The 19542-nt window shown below is 34.1% G+C and overlaps 1 protein-coding gene across 1 annotated transcript in view; it reads right to left on the bottom strand.

The window, feature by feature from the left end:
- The window catches only part of LOC142317857 (suppressor of lurcher protein 1-like), a 545965-nt gene extending 526741 nt beyond the window's left edge, over positions 1–19224 (bottom strand). Inside the window, exon 1 of the mRNA XM_075354406.1 lies at positions 19071–19224. Within this exon, the coding sequence (XP_075210521.1) occupies positions 19071–19224 (154 nt within the window). The remainder of the gene's footprint in view (positions 1–19070) is intronic.
- Positions 19225–19542: the final 318 nt, after the last annotated feature.

Here is a 19542-nt window from a genome sequence, read left to right as displayed (position 1 = left end):
AGTTATTCCTCTTTTCCACCATGTGCCACTTCTACTGCAGGCGACGATCAAAGTGTAGCCCAAGGTAACGTACCTGCTCCGTGTAAGAGATGCACACAACATTCAGGTGGGCCTGTGGATAATCAACTCTTCTCACCATACGTGTCATACCGTTTGACTTAATCAGATTCACATCATTTTCTATTTTGTCAGCTACGCTCGATCTCGTATAACTCTGATTGTAGTTATACGAGAAAATTGCAAAAAATTGCAAAAAATTGCAGAGGCTTGATTCGGAACAATGTGAGATGAAAATTACCTGATTTGGAAATCGAATATGGAATAAGCCCCAAGAGTTCTGTGGAACTCACAACTTCATTTTGAAGAACTTATAAAGTTTCTGATATAACTTAACCTAGAAAAAGCACGCATGCAGATAACTCCGCAGGACTAAATAGAATGGATAAGGGAGGCTCTGTTTTAACGTATAGAGCAGACCGGGTAGCCAGACCTGCTGAAAAAAAGGCCTCCTGAAGATTCAAAGACGCTACTGAGGAGTACCTTTCTGCTAGTTGTTATATAAGGCCCAGGAGATGTCGTCCCATCGTTTACTAGCCTACATCGTCGATTACTGTTTACTAGTTTATAGGTTAATCGAGCTAATCCACTAATTAAAAAATAAATGAAAATGCACATATAATAAAAATATTATAAATAATATAGTTTTATAAATAATGTTATTTTCCTTAAATAATATACTTTATGTATTGAAAATGTGCCATACAAACTACCAAACCTAGACACACAAGGTTCTATTTCATAGAAAAGCAAAAAAATTAAATGCACTAAAAAAATTAAAATAAATATTGTGAACATTAATAAAAATTTCCTATTAATGATTATCCTCATTGCTGTTATTAATAGTACAAATATGTATTTTATTGGTCTGGCTGAGCGGGTGTAGGAAACAGATTCAGTTTTAAAAATTAAATTTAAAAAAAAATGATAGTTAATTTTTTTCAAACATGGCATCGTTGGTATATAAAATTAGATATAATATAAAAATAAAAATGAACCTTACCAACAATATATATCCCTACAGTTTTCGGTCATTCCACAAGAAGAATTTTTTATTAATTCTTTTTAATTTTACTAATATTCGTGGCCCCGTACTTAAAGTCTTACCCAAGGTTCATACAGATGGTTTTCCCGTACTTTCACTTATAAATTTTATTAATTCACCTACATATCAACTAAGCAAATTTTTGTCTGGTAGGATGGAGGAAAACATCAAAATAACAAATATAACTTTAAAAATGGTTATAAATTAATAGCTATTATTAATAAAATTAAAATAAACAAATCAGTTAAACTCATAATCTTAGATGAAATCAATATTGGGGGGTATTGTGGAACATAGTATATGACGGTGTTCTCCGACTGAATTAGCCCAATTGCCTTAGGAATTGCCTTGTTTTGTCTCGATTACCTTCGCGGACGACCTCACCATCGTAGTTTCGGCGGGATCGGAGGAGGATGAGGCTACGGCCAACATGACAATACGGAGGGTTCATGGCTGGATGCAGGGGAAAGGTTTGCGCCTATATTATGAAAAGACGAAGATCATCACCGTGGCCGGCAGAAAGTTGCTGGCCTTGTTTCAATCAGATTCGACGGTATCAGTCCCGTATGTTGCTAAGACTCCTTCAAATATCTAGAAGTGTGACAAATGAAGAACATTCTCAATGCACGCCAAGGAAACCGCAGCAAAGCCGAACGACTGGTAAAGATATTACACAGACTGTTCAGTAGCATTGTCTAGTCCAAAGTAATCTCGCAGGAGGATAAATGCTCACGTAATAAACTCAGCACTACTCTATGGAATCACGGTCTGGAAAGCTGCGCTAGAGAAGAACTCGAACAGTTGCAACCTGGAAGGGGCTCAAAGGAAAATAGTCTCAGGATTGCGTCTGCCTACTCCTCAGTCTTAACAGACTAGTAATTGCTGGAGTTTCCCCTCTCCGAAAGTTGGCGGTGATACAGTTTAACATCAATTGGGGGAGGAAACAAAGTAACTGCTCGGGCGGACAAGATACGAGAGCGACAGAGGATCAATCATCAACGGAGCATTGGACCCACCGGTTAATCAAACAGGTTGCACCATGGATTGACCGCAAATTTTCCCGACTCAATTTCTGGCTCACTCAGTTCTTAATGGAGCACGGGGTCTTCCGGACATATCATTGGGAGGAGGAGAGCTCTCAATTCCGAGTGCTTATATTGCGGAGCCTATGACTCCCCTGAACATGTTGTGTTCAGGTGTCAACGGTGGACGGTTGAAAGAGACATCTATGAACAAATAATTTACTTCTCGATGTAGACACGATTGTACCAAATATGCTATCTGGAGCCGACAAAATCAGGGCTGTGTCAAAATATATAACAACGATACTAAAGCACAAAAGCAGGGACGACGAGATAGCGAGGAGGGTGATGGACAGCTCCTGTGGGGTCGTCATTCGTCCGGACTTGCCGGGATGGGCGACGATGTTGAGACACGAGGACTCCATCGCCCTCGAACTGTTAAGACCGAGACCCGGCTGGGGCCTCCTTCGGGGGACCCTGTTAGAGGCAGGCATTTGTTACGACCAATACCCGGGCGAATTGGTAGAGCGTAACAACTAACGTTAGGTTGAGTTGGCGACGACACTTACCGGAGCTGAGTTATGCTTAATTGCGGTTCCGGCTCCGGGAACGGCGTATATAAAACCAAATAAAAAATAAATGAAACTACAAACATCACATAAAATCACTTATCTAAATTAAATTTGTTATGGATGGGTAGATTAAATAATCGAATTACTTAAATTATGCTTCAATTACAACTAATTTAAATTTAACAATAAATAATATCAACAAGAAAAAGGACTTGTTATGGGTTCACCTCTATCAGCTATTATGGCAGATATTAATACGAATGAATTTAAAAACTCACTATTAACGAACATTTTCAACAATCAGCAAATCCTTTTTATATAAAATGTTCATTGATGTCATTATAACTATTTTTAACCAAAATATTGGCAATGAAACAAATATCATTTTTAATAAAATTAACTCCGTAAAACATAACATTAATTTTAAAATAAATCATGAAATCAATAATATTATTAATTATTTATACCTGACTATTGAAAAAAAATGATAATGATAATATTTTAGAAATCGACATAAAAATAAAACAGACTCAGCATTACGCTATATTCGTATTCAATACATGCTAATTCGTCTCGTCCTTGGAATCAAATAATGTCAGCTTTTGATTCTTTAATTTATAAAGCTATTAAATATATCAAACATAACAATATGAAACTCTGAATTAAATATTATAAAGAACATACCAATATTAAATGGTTACAATGAAAAATTGATTATTATATTATACTTTAAAATCAAAAAAAAAATATAAATAAAAGATAACATAAAATTATTACAGGTTTCAGAAAAATCTTATGTAAAAATAGAATTCAACCCATTTTATAGATACTTTCATAAAATATATAAATTGTTTAATCTAAAAGCAACATACACTGCTAATAAAATAATAAATTTCATAAAAAAAAAAAACGATCCAACTAAAATAATAGACTATATATATTGTCATTTGTTCGCGGATATTGAGAGATTTACAACTGAAAATGTTTATATAATTACGATTTATTAGTTTAAGAACATAAATAAGAGAAATCAATAATAAAAATGACAATAAGAATAATAAACGACAATTATAAACAACTCATATAAATAATCAGAATAATAACAACAATATAGTTAATAACAGAAATAATAATAATAACAGCAAACAATAATAATAATAAACGAAATAATGAATAAATAATAATAGTAATTGCAATCACAACAACAAATAATAATAATAAACAGTGATTACATGCATAACAGAATTTAAAGTAAATGACAGGGTTTACTTACAAATAAGTGAATACTGAAAACCAGAATTCACTCCTATTGACAAAAGATATTTGCATGACCGATAATCTTAACACTTTTAACAGCTAGTCTTGTATTAAAAACAATAGTATAATAGATAAGACAATTATAAAGTTCTTTCATTGCGATTATCTTTGCTGTTAACAAATAAAACTACTCTAACAATTTATGAATGAAATTTAGTATATTACCTATTTCACTTATAATCTAACGGTAACTCATCGAACCACTTCTTGTCTTCATGTACTGGAGTTACCTGTGAAGTCATCTTAATCGCGTCGAACTTGTACTTACTAGAAATTCACTTCTTCACTGACCTCCTCGCAGAGTACTCTTGCTTCAAACTGGCATAATAATTCCTCGCATAGAACTCTCTCGCAGAACTTTATCGAAGCACGCTCTCGCAGTCTCTCATCGCAGATTGATACCAACTCGTCTTCCCTGGAGTATTTATACTTTTATCCTCTTGCCCTGCAGGATCAGGCCCCAGTTGAGCGTGAGAACGATCGACCAAGCCCTTTCAGTTTCCCATACATTTCTATCTTGGTCCGGTAACACTTCTCATGGAACAACATCTGTTTAGATGTGTCAGCGGGCAGTATTACAAAGGAAAATTTTTAAATGGACGTTTTAGCATCACTGAAAGGGTTCCTTTTAGCCTCTTTCTTGATTCCTCCCATTATTATATTTTCTACTTCTTTCTTATTAATTGGCAGGGGTCCGTTACTCAGGTCCGTTATGTTACAATATAAATAGAAGAGAAGAAGATACAATAGAATAGATAGAAGAGAAGTCTAGTTTAAAATGTAAAGATTGCCATTTAGAACTATTCAATTGGTGTGACCAACCGCTCTTTTTCTATTAAAGGCAATTTAGATAAATTAAATAATGGTAAACACTTTTACAAAATAAACATAGTTTCAACCCACATAATTTTATTAAAATATTAGATTTCTTCAATCATTTCTATGAAACCAGCATTAATCATCATCATTAAACAGTAAATTAATCATCTAACAAATCAAATTTGAAGTTAATATTCAATTTAAACAAATAATTAATAACTATCAAGTTGCCTAAGCTGATTATCTCCCTCACACTATTATTATTCATAACAACTGAGGAGATACTCTTACTGAACTGACGTAATTATTTTGATACAATGGCGACCAGTTGTTATGCTTTTAATATTTTATAATAACTTTAATTTATGTTTTAAATTACGAAAAATATTTTCTCCTGAGGATGGTCGAATGACCGAAAGTGCTAGGGATATAGTATAAATTGTTGGTAAAGTTGATTTATTTTTATATTACATGTAAAAAAATTGATATTTCAAGTATGGATCCCATTCAGTCACCTTCCTTTAAGGGCCTTAAATATATTTTTATTGGAATAATTGCTTCAGTAAGTGGGCCCAATTTGATTCAATGTTATTTAACAAGAGTAAAAATGTTTAGTTTCTATAAAATAACAATGGGTACGGTGATTTCTCCTTGTTCAATGAACTCAAAAATCCGCCTGGTGCTGGAATACAAATACATAATTATTTGTGCTAAATTTTAATCCTTTTAGTCAAGGAGTTTCCAAGGTTAAAGTTGTCTAGAGATAATGCCTCATGCCTAAATCTGATTAACTTAAAAACTTGGAATTTCAAATAATCAGTAAACGCTTTCATTGTATTAAAACTCAATTTTTAATATCTAATAAACAATAAAAAATTAAAAAATGGCCAAATGTCCCCTCTCCTTTTTTAATTTTGTCCAAAATGTAATGCCATCAATGTCCTGATCAAAGAATTTTTTTAAGAATCTGTGTTGAGCTATTTTGGAAATACTAATCGTAATGTAGGCTAACACGCGTGCTTTCGGATATTTCTGTTACTATTTTACGTTTACAGAAAAAGCAGAAACTGCTATTTCAAAAATGTTTGTCGGTTGCTATTCTTTTCCTTTTTAGCTATACTGCTATAGCACAAATAGAAAACTACAGCCGGGAAAGTAAAAATAGTAAACTTCGAAATGAAAGTTGAATGAAACTTCACTTCTAAAACTTTATTCGTATAGAATAAAATATTAAAAACATTGTAAAGAAAATGTGTGTATCCTTATTGTTATGGAAATTTTCTTTATAATTAGGTTTCTCTTGAAACCCCAATTGTAAAGTAGAAATATATAACCGGTACCTTAAAATAACAAAATACCTAATAATAGTAGTGTATTTCAAAGCAAGTCTCTTGACAGAATTTTAACGTACTCAACATTTTAAACTAAATTTGTGTGTATAGGCTACAAATGTTTGTATCAAAACGTGTGTGCATGCTCTCTCATTTAGGCGTATCCGGTATTTTCTAAGCTGGTTGCTTCCTCATACTTTTGTTTTTATAGATTTTTCAATCATCTTTGTCAGCACAATTTTTCATTTTCTACCTTCTACCGTTCATAAAATACTATTCATCTTTTGATAAAATTACAGAGTAGCTGAAACGACTATCTACTGTATTCCAACATACAAAAACCTCTACAAGCTACAACGTATTTTAAACATGAGCTATTCTATAATCATAACTTAAACAGTTATGCACGGCATAACTTTATATATTACTTATTTAGTAATTTATATATTTCTATTTATACAAGTATAAAGGAATTCCACCATAATAATGACAACCCATTTATTAAAAGTTACGACAATATATTTTACGTAACTTTGTTTAAAAAGCTTTTAGAGTTTTGCAGAAGTGTATCATTCAATATCTAATTTAAAAGTATTAATTCAACGATCAGAATAAATTCAATGCCCAATACTATCAAGACAACCGGTTGTTTTTATTATATAAAATTTACACATAAACTTTACAGCTTTCCATTTTGTTACTGTAAACCTTTTATGAAAAAAAAAGGAAAGCTAAATATTTCTTATTCTAATCTTACAGCAAAATTTATCTATTTAATTCTCACAATAAAAGGTTATTATTTATTTATAGTAAATAATTTATAGGAAAGTTACAGTAAAGTAAATGCTCAGTTAAACTGATATTTTAATAAACGTAAATGAAATCTGTTTCTACAAAATGAACAATTAGAAAATTTGACTTAAAACTTCTTAGTGAGTAGCATTCAAAAAATTATTAAAAAAATGAAGCAAACTATAATATCAAAGGTCCTAACAGTTCCCATCGATTACCAAATTAAAATCAGTATATATACTATTTCATCGCATGTTGTATCCATGGTTTAGTGGTAATAATCAAGCATTACATGAAACACTCCGCCGCTTAGGTTTGCGGATCGTTATTTATTTGTATAAATATAAAAATGAGAGATTTATGTTTACTACAGCATGCTTATTTACTGACCAAATAATTGCGCTTTACACCGATTAAATTTTTTTTTTTTATGAGGCTGAGATGAAATTTTTAACGGTTAAGTTACAAATCCAGAATATTCTAGATGAAGATAGAAATGCTCAACTAAATTTATTTATGAAATCAATCAACTTTTACGGTGGTGCGATGACTCAGACTTTTACCTCGAACGTCCTGAGTTCGAATCCGGGGGTCAGACTTGACATCTTTCATTCTAATAAAAATGTTATTCTCTTTTCTCATGTTCAAGCCGATAATAATATAAATATCTTTGTAATACCCGTATTTCCATTACTCGTATATTATAGAAAATTAAAAATATTTAAAAACAGTGTACAGTCTACGTCAGAGGAAATTACTGTCATTCCAAAACTTTAAAAAGTACTAAAGTAAAGAAAAATGTTGTTCGAATCTTAATTCGGACATTTTAAATACATTCCATTACTCATCGTGACAGATTGTGAGTGCTTCTGCCTTTTATATGGTTATCGCTTGCTTTAATCCCGGTCGGTTTTAAAAAACTTCTACCTCATATTCCCACATATAAATCGGTTAAAAATTATAACCGATTAAGAAGATCTAACCACCATATTGAAGATATGGTGGTGGATGTGGACCATGGAATTTTCATAATAAAGATCTTATTTGGTAAACTCTATTTTTTCAGGTTTTAATTGAACGCTCTATTTTTCTTACTTCTGAGCATGTTGGTTTTTTATTTTTTTTGATTTGTTAATATTCTTATAGCTTATTCTTTTTCTATTGTCGGTAAAGTAAGCTTTCCTACCCTGTCTAACTTTTTTCTTTGTTCTTTCGCTTTATATATGATGCTGTTTGCTGAAGAAAAACTTTTACATAGGATAATTTCATGGCAATTAAATAAAATTTAATTTGTAAACGAAGGTTTTTTCACCTTTTTAACGTTTTTACATTATTTAATTTTTTTTAAATTATGAATAAGTTTAATATTACCAGTTATAATTTGTATCCTTTCAGATTCTACTGAAGTTTATCTAAAAATGAGAGTTTTTAAAATAAGCAAACATTTATGTTTCTTAAACAAACTGTTCATGGTCTTTCTTGATGAGTTCAGCAGAAATCTAAAGATTAAAACCATTTTCATACAACTGGGGGGTTTCTTAATAATTTTCAATTCGTTTGACGAGAATTTGCAATTTGTGAGCTTCAAGGAAATATATTTATTTATTCATAAGTTGTACATTACACTGTCCATTTAAAAAAAAAACGATTTAATCCTCTAATTAGTCCCATCATAACGTTGGTGTAATTAAATTTGATGTTTAATGAAGTCTGTTTCAGGTGGACAGTCTAAACACGGTGGTTAATATTCAAAAGCAATTTCTCAGATGCATTGTGCATTTTATTACTCTACTTGTCAATATTACTGATGGTATTGTAATCTGTACCCAAATACAAAATTTGATAAGGTTAAATATTAAGATTATTAAGTAGCCTATCTCTTTTTTTTTTTTTTTTTTTTTTTATATTTCCACCTTCTCCTCTGCTGGAACGGATCTACAATCAAGTTGGACTCGCGCCAGAGGAGTGTCCTTTACTCTAGCTCGCCTCCCCGCCCGCCGGCTGTATGTCCGGCACGGCAGGTCAGTTCACCGGTTAGCTCTTTTTATTTCGTAGGTGGAAATTCCACATACAAGCCGTCATCAGCGAGCGGTTTCTTCTTGACGAGCTTCCTCATCTTTCTTCTTTATAACTGCGGTTATAAACGACGAGATCACATTAAAGTTATCCTCGTTAAGTAGCATTTTATCCACCACATTCTCCGTAGATAATGGCCCTATACGTCTTACACAGGATTGCCTGCTTTCAGTCCAACGGTTACATTCAAATACTACATGTTCAGGGGAATCATAAGCCCCACAGTAAGGACAGTTGTTGTTATCTACCCTTAGTCTCGCACATAAATAGGACCTGAACGACCCATGCCCTGTAAAAAATTGCGTTATCCAGTAATTTATGTCCCCGAACTTCCTTTCTATCCATGGTCGGATCAAAGGTATCAAACGATGTGTCCATCGTCCCGTGTTGGCTACATCCCAACGATGTTGCCAATTACGCAGCATCTCTTCATATGCTTCTTTAGAAGGTTGTCCACATGCTATACTCACTCGCATCTCCGCCAGTTGTTTAAGCGGAGGAACTCCTGCAATTACGAGTACTGCTTCGGTGGAGACTGAAGAATATGCGCATATCACTCTTAAGCCCATGCGCCGTTGAATTCCTTCAAGGGCTCTTCTGTTCTTGTCAGCACGCAGAGCTCTTTCCCAGACTTGTATACCGTAAAGTAAGATGGAATTAACTACGTGAGCGTAAATCTTACGCTTCGCAGTTCTGGATCCTGTCATATTACCGAGTAATCTGCTAAGATTTTTGACCGTGCATTCAGCTCGTTTACGTATTTCATTCACGTGTGCCGTAAAACTCCTCCTCTTGTCAAGCCAGATCCCTAAATATTTGGCTGAAGTCTGTTGCTGGACAAGATTACCCCCTACTCGAATTAGGATGTCAGATATTCTCCTACGACCTCTCATGACTACGTATTTTGTTTTACCATGCGAAAGTTTTAAGCCTTTAGTAGACATCCAGACTTCTGCCATTCGTATCGCTGCGTTTGCCTTCTCCGATACCTCTACTTCAGTTTTTCCAGTAACAACCAAGGCCAGGTCGTCAGCAAAAGCCACTGGGAAAACACCCAGAGGATAACTCAGCCCGAGAATTCCGTCATAGACCAGATTCCAAAGGAGTGGCCCCAAGACAGAGCCTTGAGGCACTCCACACATCACTTTGAAGCGGAAGCAGGATCTACCCTGGTGACAAACAACAAACCTATCCTGCAGGTAATTCTGGATAATTCTTCTTAGGTATCCAGGAATATCCTTATCTCTCAACGCTTGTAGGATCGCATCCCATTTCAGCGAATTAAAAGCATTGCTCACATCAAGCAATATCACAATTGGTATCTTCCTGGTGCGCCAAGTACCCGATGCCGCTTCGTCCAACAGACGCATAACTGTCTTAACAGCAAAGGCTGTTAAGACAGTTATGTGTCTTATACTTACCTGGCGTGAAGGTTACCGTGATCATTAAGTAGCCTATCTCACAATTTTCTAACGTAACTCCAGTGATGTTAACAAAGTTGAATGTCACAGTAGCTCAAGTGCCAGTTCATTAATTTTCCAGATTTTAGATGTATGTAATGATTTAAATAAATTCTGGGTTATGAATATTCATTAATACAATACTAAAAAAATTAATGTTTAATATTTGTAACCGTTAAATATTTAATTACTCTAAGAAATAGTATAAACAAAATCTCAGTTAACTTTTAGTGACTGTTTAATTTACTTTGATTTGTATCTTACTACTTTGCCAACAGTCATTTTAAATTTACGTTTTATAATATCAACTTAATGAATTATCCTTGCAGATTGTTATATTAATTGCAATGAAAAAGCACTACATATAATAAATAATTAAAAATTAACTTACTTAATTTGAGTAATATTAATTCACAAGAAGAGAATTTTCAACATTCGAACAGTACGAGGTTTAAATGTCTCTTGTCCCTTTTTAAGCTATATTTTTGTTATTGAAAAGCACTTCACGTAACGTAAAATCCTTATAAGGAGAGCGCTTGTTTATGGAGGGTGTTAAAACTAATTTGTCTTTCACGATTGTTGAAGATGGAGTGGTCCCAAAACAATATTTATTTAAAAAAAGATATATATACGATTTTCGTAACATATATGCTTTTTTTTGGTTTATTATTAATTACATTTTAACATCAGCTGAAGCTGAGTTAGTAAGCAAGAAAACCAATAAATTGGTGCTTGAGCTACTACTGCTCAGAAAACATCATATATATATATATATATATATATATATATTTGTGTGTGTGTGTGTGTGTGCGCGCGCACGATTGTGTGTTGAAATTGAATAAAATAAGATGTTTATAGTAAAAAATACATCATTGTTACATAAGAGGGGGTTCGGATATTTAAAACTTTGTTTCCTTTTGAGCTCGATTAAAAGGAGTTATTATAAATCTTACGTGGGCAAATTTTTCAATTTATAATAAGGCTCTGGTAAATTCTAAGAAAAAATAAGATTTAAAAGTACCTGCTTCATCAAATCATTAAATATTTCTGTACTAGTAACTGGAAATTTCATTGTAAATCGTCTCTTATTATAATTTTCAAGTAAATTTTCAAAATTTTAACAGTTTAGTTTCAAATTACAAAATAAAAATTAAATTTGACTAAAAATAGAAAATGATTTATTTTATTTCTTCTGAAAAAAGTTTCTAAATATTTCAGTACCTCATAAATATCATAAAATGATTATTATTATTACATGGTAACCAGACGAATCCTGTCTGTAATCTGTAGGTAAATCATATATTAGTGTAGCTAAATTATCACATATTAATTTTAAAATTAAATAAGTAAACCACATTTATCTGGCCTAACCTAAAAAATACATAGCCTCAGAGTCATTACATAGCTCCTACATGTAATTTTGTCGTTAACATAGATAATATATATCTGACTGGTAATAAGGCCAGTTGAAGTAATTGTGAGTAACCAATTCTGAGTGAAGCAGCAGAAGCAATATCTAATTTAAATATAAACTGTGAGTTGGTGGAAGTGGAGGATTTCTAAAAATCTTATTACACGATGATATGAGTTTTAACTGCTTGCACTTGAACATAAAATCTATCAATAAAGACTGGAATACTTTGATGGCTACTTTACGCATATTTTAAATCAGTTTCAAGTACTGGTAATTACTGAAATAAGTATGCAAGAGAAAAACCACGTTAACTATCAGATATCAGGGTTTAATTCTAAGTTTTTCTTTAAATTAATATCAGACCACAATCAGGTTTCCCCATATGTAAGGCTGTAAAGACCCCTTACATTTTATTTGAAAAGACCAAAGTACACAAGACAATTAAACACAAACACTTAGAGTGTAAAGGGCCCCCGATATTAAAATAAAACATAAAATATAAATGAAAAAGAACAGCTTCACAATGCTATCATTTCCTTTTTTTGGCTCCCTTGTTTTATTTAAGCGCACTCGGGGCAACAGGAACCGTCGTTAAGCCGCACATCAGTAGCCATAGGGTGCCGTGGCAGTTCATTCCCCCCTATAAATAGGCCCGCAGGACGTAACCCATCGGGGACCGTCCCGCGTCATAGCAGCAATTCGACCACCTGGTCAGGAGGGCCAAAGAACCCCTCGGCGGGGAGGCTGCCTTTCCCGGTCCTGATCTACCTGGCTCCAGGCATGCCTTGCGCATACTCTTTGCCCCGCACCCTCTGTCTTCCCACGAGGGTCCCTCATGCCATCATCGGATACGCCCCGACTCCCCCACCTTCGCATGCAGGCGAGCCCGGGCCCCCTAGGCAAGAGAGCTACCTCCCGGTCCTATACGTGCCACCCTTCTACAGTCCCTTTTCTTTATACATAGAATGAAACTACATTGGTTAGAGATTTATATAATCAATCATTTATATATTCTATAATTTCCTTATAGACATGTTAGTAGCCACTGGCGTGTATATAAGCAACTATACATTTATTCTTTTCCGCTTTTGAAATCAGCAGTAATATTATTTATTAGTCCGAACCTCTTTCTGAGGTCCTCATATATGGTACACTTTTCCATTAGATGATTGACTGTAAGTGCTTTATTACAAACATCGCACATTGGTCTTTCTTCGCCAGTTAACATGTATGAATTTGTTATTCGCGCTTGAACGATTCTAAGTCTGGTCACCGTCACCTGTTCTCGGCGAGTCAGCTTCACGTTGGTTTCATTTGTATTGAGAAGTTATAACTGCATTTAGTTTGGTATTTAATCTTGTTCAATAATGAATCCCACCTGTTTCTTATTGTATTAGAAAATTTTAACATCTGCCACTCGTTCAGGAATTCTGTTCAAGTTATCACAGATTGTTGTCGCTAACAGGTTCCGCAAGATGTTACTAAGAGTGCATATGTATGCCTGCGCCCAATCGACTAAACCTCCTATCTCATCGGATCCGCAATTAACCATTATTCAGCTCCCGGAGGTGTCTCGAGATCGGGGGATCCAGTGTCGTCGCAAGCGTGGACGCGCGACGACTCTGCAGGAGGCTGTCCTTCACTCCCTTGCTTACCCATCCTTATCTTTTCCGTCTTCGCCGGTTTTCATCTTTTCAGCCTCTGTCTTGATCCACACCATATATTAACCTCTGCATCTGAAAGCCTCTTCTCCGCTCCTCGAACAGGTGGAGAAGAGCGGAGTGGTCTGTGTTCCGTCCGTAGAACAGGACTCCATTTAGTTACTAAATGGAGTCCTTTAGTTACTAAACTCCAAACTTAGTTCTAAACTCCAAATTTAGTTACTAAACTCCAAACTCTACGTGGTACGTCGCACTCTCTGTGGTATAATAGTTAAATTTACCGCATTTTCTCGAGCACCATAATTTCAGGTCCGATACCAAACCCCTTCTCCAGATAGCCTTTTCACTGGCCTGCTACCGTTCCTGACAGATGTTATAAATCATGTCACGTGCCAAAGTCACAAATATCCCAACATATCTTTTTGTCCTCTCCTTGACCAGAAGATCTATATGGGGAACACTGGCTAGCACTTAGGCAGCATCGTGGGAGATCGTTCGATAGGCCGAGATGATCCCCAGCAACGATCGCCAATGTAGACTCTGAAGTCTAGCCAGGTTCCTCATAATTTGCAGGTGGCGCCCCAGACCGGGGCAGCACACAGACAACTTGTTTTATGTTACAGTTTATTTATTGCTTTTTTCTTGTGTTGTTTTGTTTCGTTTAGTTGTGTTCTTGTTTTATTTCTTTTATCATTTCGTTGAGTTTTTCGTGTTAAATTACTTTTTTTTATTTAGGTTCTCCGTTGCTAAGGCCTATTGACCGTAGTAAAGGTGGTCTGTGGACAGTTTTTTCGTTATATAGTGTTATGTATCGGGATTTTCAACATTTTCGGGTCCGCTAGGGGTTTTGAATTGGAACCCGCTTCGTTTCCCATCCTTTCCAGTGCTCTGGACTAATTATAAATTATTTAGAAATGTTTATTTACTTTTGCAACGTCGTGTTGCTAAGGGCTGATGTCAAGCCTATAGGGCTGGGGGAGGATTTTTATAGTTTTCGGGTTACAATTATATAATATGCCTGTAAAGGATCGGTAATTCCTATTTTCCTATCTTCGGAATTCCGCACCCCCCACCCCCTCAAATGAAAAAGTTTTTTTTTTAACCAATCGGCCAAAATTTGATGTGGTTTTAATATCCAATAATAATTAGGTGAGAATATGCATGTTTCAAAATAAAAAAATCAAACTTAGTACTTTTTCTTTATCCCCCCAAAGTTTTCAAATTTTTCACCTGGAAATAACTGAAACTAGCAAATATTGATATTAACAATAACCAGGTAGGGGAAATAACCAAATTACCAGATATAACCATTTATATTTATTTATTTTATAAATATAATCTAACGAAACTAGGTTAAGACCTAGGCTCGCTTCACTCGCTAACCTTAATAATTAATAATAATGTTTTAAATATATATATTTTAAATTATCTACAACATAAAAAAGCTTTTATCAGTCTCGAATCTATCTTCTAAAGAATCTTACTTTTCATTCAGTACTTATTATGTAAGTGTTGTGATATTTAATTTTTAATCTTCGGATTTTCTCAATTATGGTAAGAAATGATTAATTCAATGTAAACACTAAATTAAATACTTGCTTGCGTAATCAATTATTCAGTCTTTATTTAACCTTAGCATATAAATTAGAAAAAAATTTTCGTTGTCATAAAAACTAATTTCCTGAATAAATAAAAGTAAAATTTATTGAGGTCAACATCTAAACATTAGTGATATTTTTCAGTTTTTAGCAAAAACTTTATTACAAAAAAAAAAAAAAACAGGTTAATTTATTCATTACTGTATTTTAAACGTATTTTTATACATCGTTTACTGATTGAGGTTCTGCAGGTCATGTAAAATATCAAGCGTTATTCAATTTATATTAATTTATTCATATATCAGTGCTTGTATAAAAAGGTTCTACGTCGCAACTACGTGTAAGCGTAAGTACAGTTGAAAATAAAATATTCGTTTACAATGCGTCGACTAAAGTTTTAAGATCATGATAAAAAGATAAATATCTATATATTTTTTAATTACTGTAATTTTTGTGAAATATCTCTAGGGAACAAAGTCATCATTAAGTTTATTATTAAGATAAGGCAGTAAGAAGTTGCTTCGTGAATAACAATGTAGAAACGAGACAGCAAACAGCAATATTGTTTTTCCGACAAAAGGGTAGACTAACTAAAACAGACCCAAACTAAGTAAAGATGAGTTTATAAGGAGTTCTGAAGCACATCTAGCGTTAATACATTCTAACCGCAAAGTAACGCCTAGCTTTTTACTTCCATTTCCTCTTGCCATTCTCAGGACATTTATATTTTTGTCAGAATTAGTCCCTAATTTTCTTTGTGAACACATAACATCACATCTGTTTAGGTTTTCTATGAAGTGTTATAGAAAATATTAGAATATATATGTAATTTACATAGACTAAAAGTTTAAATTATTAGGTAGTATGAATATCATTATTTATATAAAGAAAAAAGCTGACGTCAAAGTTGTTATGTTTTCCTGGCTTTGGTTATTTATTCTTGTACAGTGGAGAAATAATAATACATGAAAACGTTTAAAAGATTCCAAAAATCTACATTTTTTACTTTTTTCTGCTCCTCACTACCAAAGTCACCTCCCAAGAAATTTTTCCATTTTCTAATTTTATAAAACATTTAATTTCATACTTTTATTATTATCATTTATAACTTTAAAGAATTACATTTACGTTGAATTGAAGAAATTAAAAAAAAAAATTAACTGAAAATTCTATCAATAAATTTGATAGAGATATAGATTCTATCAAATCAATAACAAGTACCTAAGATTTATTTTTTTGGAGAGGTGTTGAATTATGATGAAATTTTATTGTAATATTATTAAATACAGTTTATATAAACTAAAAAGCACTTTAGATAAACTATATCTTTTTGAGCCATTTCCATTACTAATATGTTTAAGAAGACATAAAAAATTGGTTATAAAATATGGAATAAGTTAAAGATATTTTTTATGATTTTTTCGTGAATGGGAAGAATTTAAAAATGGGGAAAATTATTTTTTTAAATGGAAAGACAAGGATATAGGCATGTACTGACTGACTTAGTATAAAGTATTAAATTACAAGATATTGAGAAAATTAACCCCAAAGTAACAATCTACCCCTACTCCTGAAGATATTGAACTCAAAATTTTACTAACAAATTGTCCGATATGTACAAATCTCTGTGCCAAACTTCATCAACATTGGTTTCTCCAGTCAATGTTATCAAACTTCAAACAAGCAGACATATGTATAATCATTACCTCCATTTTTTAAAAAAAAGCATTTTTATGAAACTTTTTCACGTAAAAAAAAGAAAAATGTTTTTATGAAATTATGCCAGAAAACCTTAGTCCATTTTTTTTTTACTTAATATCATACTTTCCTTCGTGCAGCATCAGTCTAGAGCTATAATGCCAGAAGATAATGATAATAAAAACAAATATAGGTTAAAGATACATAAGAGAATAGTACATAAAAAAAAACCTTAAAATAAATAACTTTAAAAACAATAAATTGACATAAATTGCAGAAAGAATTTCTGGAACCGAACAAAACCAACTTAAAGTCTAACCATGCACACGATCTGGCTGAGAATGGCCGCGAAATACACGAGGCTTAAAAAGGGAAAATTCTGGGTGACTGGTTTTCACTGAATTCCGGCACACAGACGACAGTTTTCAGGATTAAGAATAACTCTGAATTCAGCTTAGAGGATCTGCTTCAGCAAGATACTAACATCAACCGGGAACTGAACACCCATCTAACGTCGAGCGAATTACGGGATGTATTTGCGAATTCAAAGTCTTCTAGCCTTGGGCCTGATGGAATATTATATGTATTCATTCGGGAGGGCCAATTCTTACACATTATTCAACATTATCCTAGAGGAAGGAGTGATTACAAACATCTGGAGGAAGGCTGTAGTCTTTCCTGCAGTTAAGCCTAACCGTGACTTCACTTTGGCAGAGAACTACCGTAAGATTGTTTTAACATGTACCCTTTGCAAGGTGAAGGAGAAAATAATAAATAACATACTGAAATGGCATCTGGAAAGAATTAAGTTCTTCTCCCAATAACAATACGGACTCATTAAAAAGCGATATACCATGGATCACTTAGTATCCATACAGACGGATATGTCTGAGGCATTTGCCTCTAAGGACCGTCTGCTTACATTGACCTTAGGTATTGAAAAGGCTTATGGGATTGTTTGGAGAGAGAGGATAATAGTTGTCTTATTACAGAATGCAAAAAATCCGTATTATGGCTAATGGGGTAATTTCAAAAGTCTTTGAAATTATAAAAGGAGTCGCCCAGGGATTTATCATAAGTATGACAGATTTGGTGGCTATTAATGGGGTAGCTAATATGATAACTTTGTCGATGAAAAAAGTATCTTCGCTGACGATATGATTATCACCTGCATAGGCAAGAAAATTGAAAATACTACGGGAATAATGCAACACTTGCTAAACTCAGTGCAAAGACGGGCACAGTGTAGTGGTTTCAAATCTAAGTCAAGATTTATTGTTTTCCCTATACAGCCGGAAATACAACACGGTAAAATTAAATTTAAGTGAAGATGAGATAAGGGATCAAACTAGGTATTCCCTAGGTGTGAAGTTTGATGACAAGCTGACTTTCTCGAGGCATATTAAGTACACTAAGGCTGAATGTCTAAACAGAATTAATTTTCGTAAATTCATATCATCTTGCAACTGGGGTGCTGGCTGACTAACATATCATTTTAAACATATATAGAACTATTGTTTTGTCGAAGCTGGAATATGGGTCTCTCTTGTATGACTGCGAGAGAAAAAATTAAGGGAATCACTTAAAACTTTAAGTACTATTACTTAAAGGGATTACTATCCCCCTATGGATATGCGAATGCAGGCTTAACCTGCATTCGCATATCCACAGGGGCATTTGCCACTAACCCTATACAAAGTTTACTGACGGAATCCTATGAATTTCCATTACATTACAGGAGGAAATACCAGGCTATCAAATACGCGATCAGCAGGTTTCGTCTCCAACTGCTAAAAGCAGAGGACCAGACCCGCTCGCACTCTATTACTCGATGGGAAAACGTCCTTACCGCAGCCTTTCAACCTCAGATTGCTTCGCTATCTCCGGGAACTAGACTTGCCTGATCCGAGAATTCTTGGAAAGAAAACAAGTTGCGGCGCTCCTTGGTTACGTGCATTTTTAAACCTCGAATATTTACCGTCTAGAAGTCGTAAACGGTACCCACGTTAACAATATGCTACAGACCAACTTAGCGAGATGGCCATGAAGTACAATGGTACACGCACATCTACACAGACAGCTCTGTCTCGGCCTATGAGAGTGACTGTTCAATAATACTCTCTGACAACTAGTTAATATATAAGCTTAGTGTCTATTCCTCTGCGTTTTTTGCGATGCCTACTCTGTTTACTCCGCCTTGAGTGTTACCGAGACCCGTAGTTATGATGCTTCCTGGTAATAACAGATTCTGAGCGTACTTGAGAGCTTGAGCAGCAGACGATTTTAACTCACCGTCTAAATAATCTATGATACCTTCTCCAGAATAAATAAGACAGTAGTATTCGTATGGATCCCACGCCATTGTGGCATCCTCGGGAACGAACGGGGTGATGAGGCTGCTAAGAGAGCGACAACAAATGGCCTCCGATTAAATTTAACACGTGAGAGCAACATCATGAAAACAGTCCGTGTTAAACTATGTTCTCAGTGGAATATTTTCTGGCTGCTAAGTCCTCCTTATATGGCATCCGGGAGAACGTGTTCGATAAACCTTTTATTCCAAACAACAGAAGGACCACGTCATCCAACTCGGCTGAGGATTGATCACACAAAGCTCACCCCACGCCCATCTTTTTTGCTCTTCTCAGTAGAACTGTGTGGCATGCAATGTAAAATGGTC

The sequence above is a fragment of the Lycorma delicatula genome, chromosome 1, assembly GCF_047948215.1.
Source record: "Lycorma delicatula isolate Av1 chromosome 1, ASM4794821v1, whole genome shotgun sequence".
In the NCBI taxonomy this organism is placed as follows: Eukaryota; Metazoa; Arthropoda; class Insecta; order Hemiptera; family Fulgoridae; genus Lycorma; species Lycorma delicatula.
This window is presented reverse-complemented; position numbering and strand designations above follow the sequence as displayed.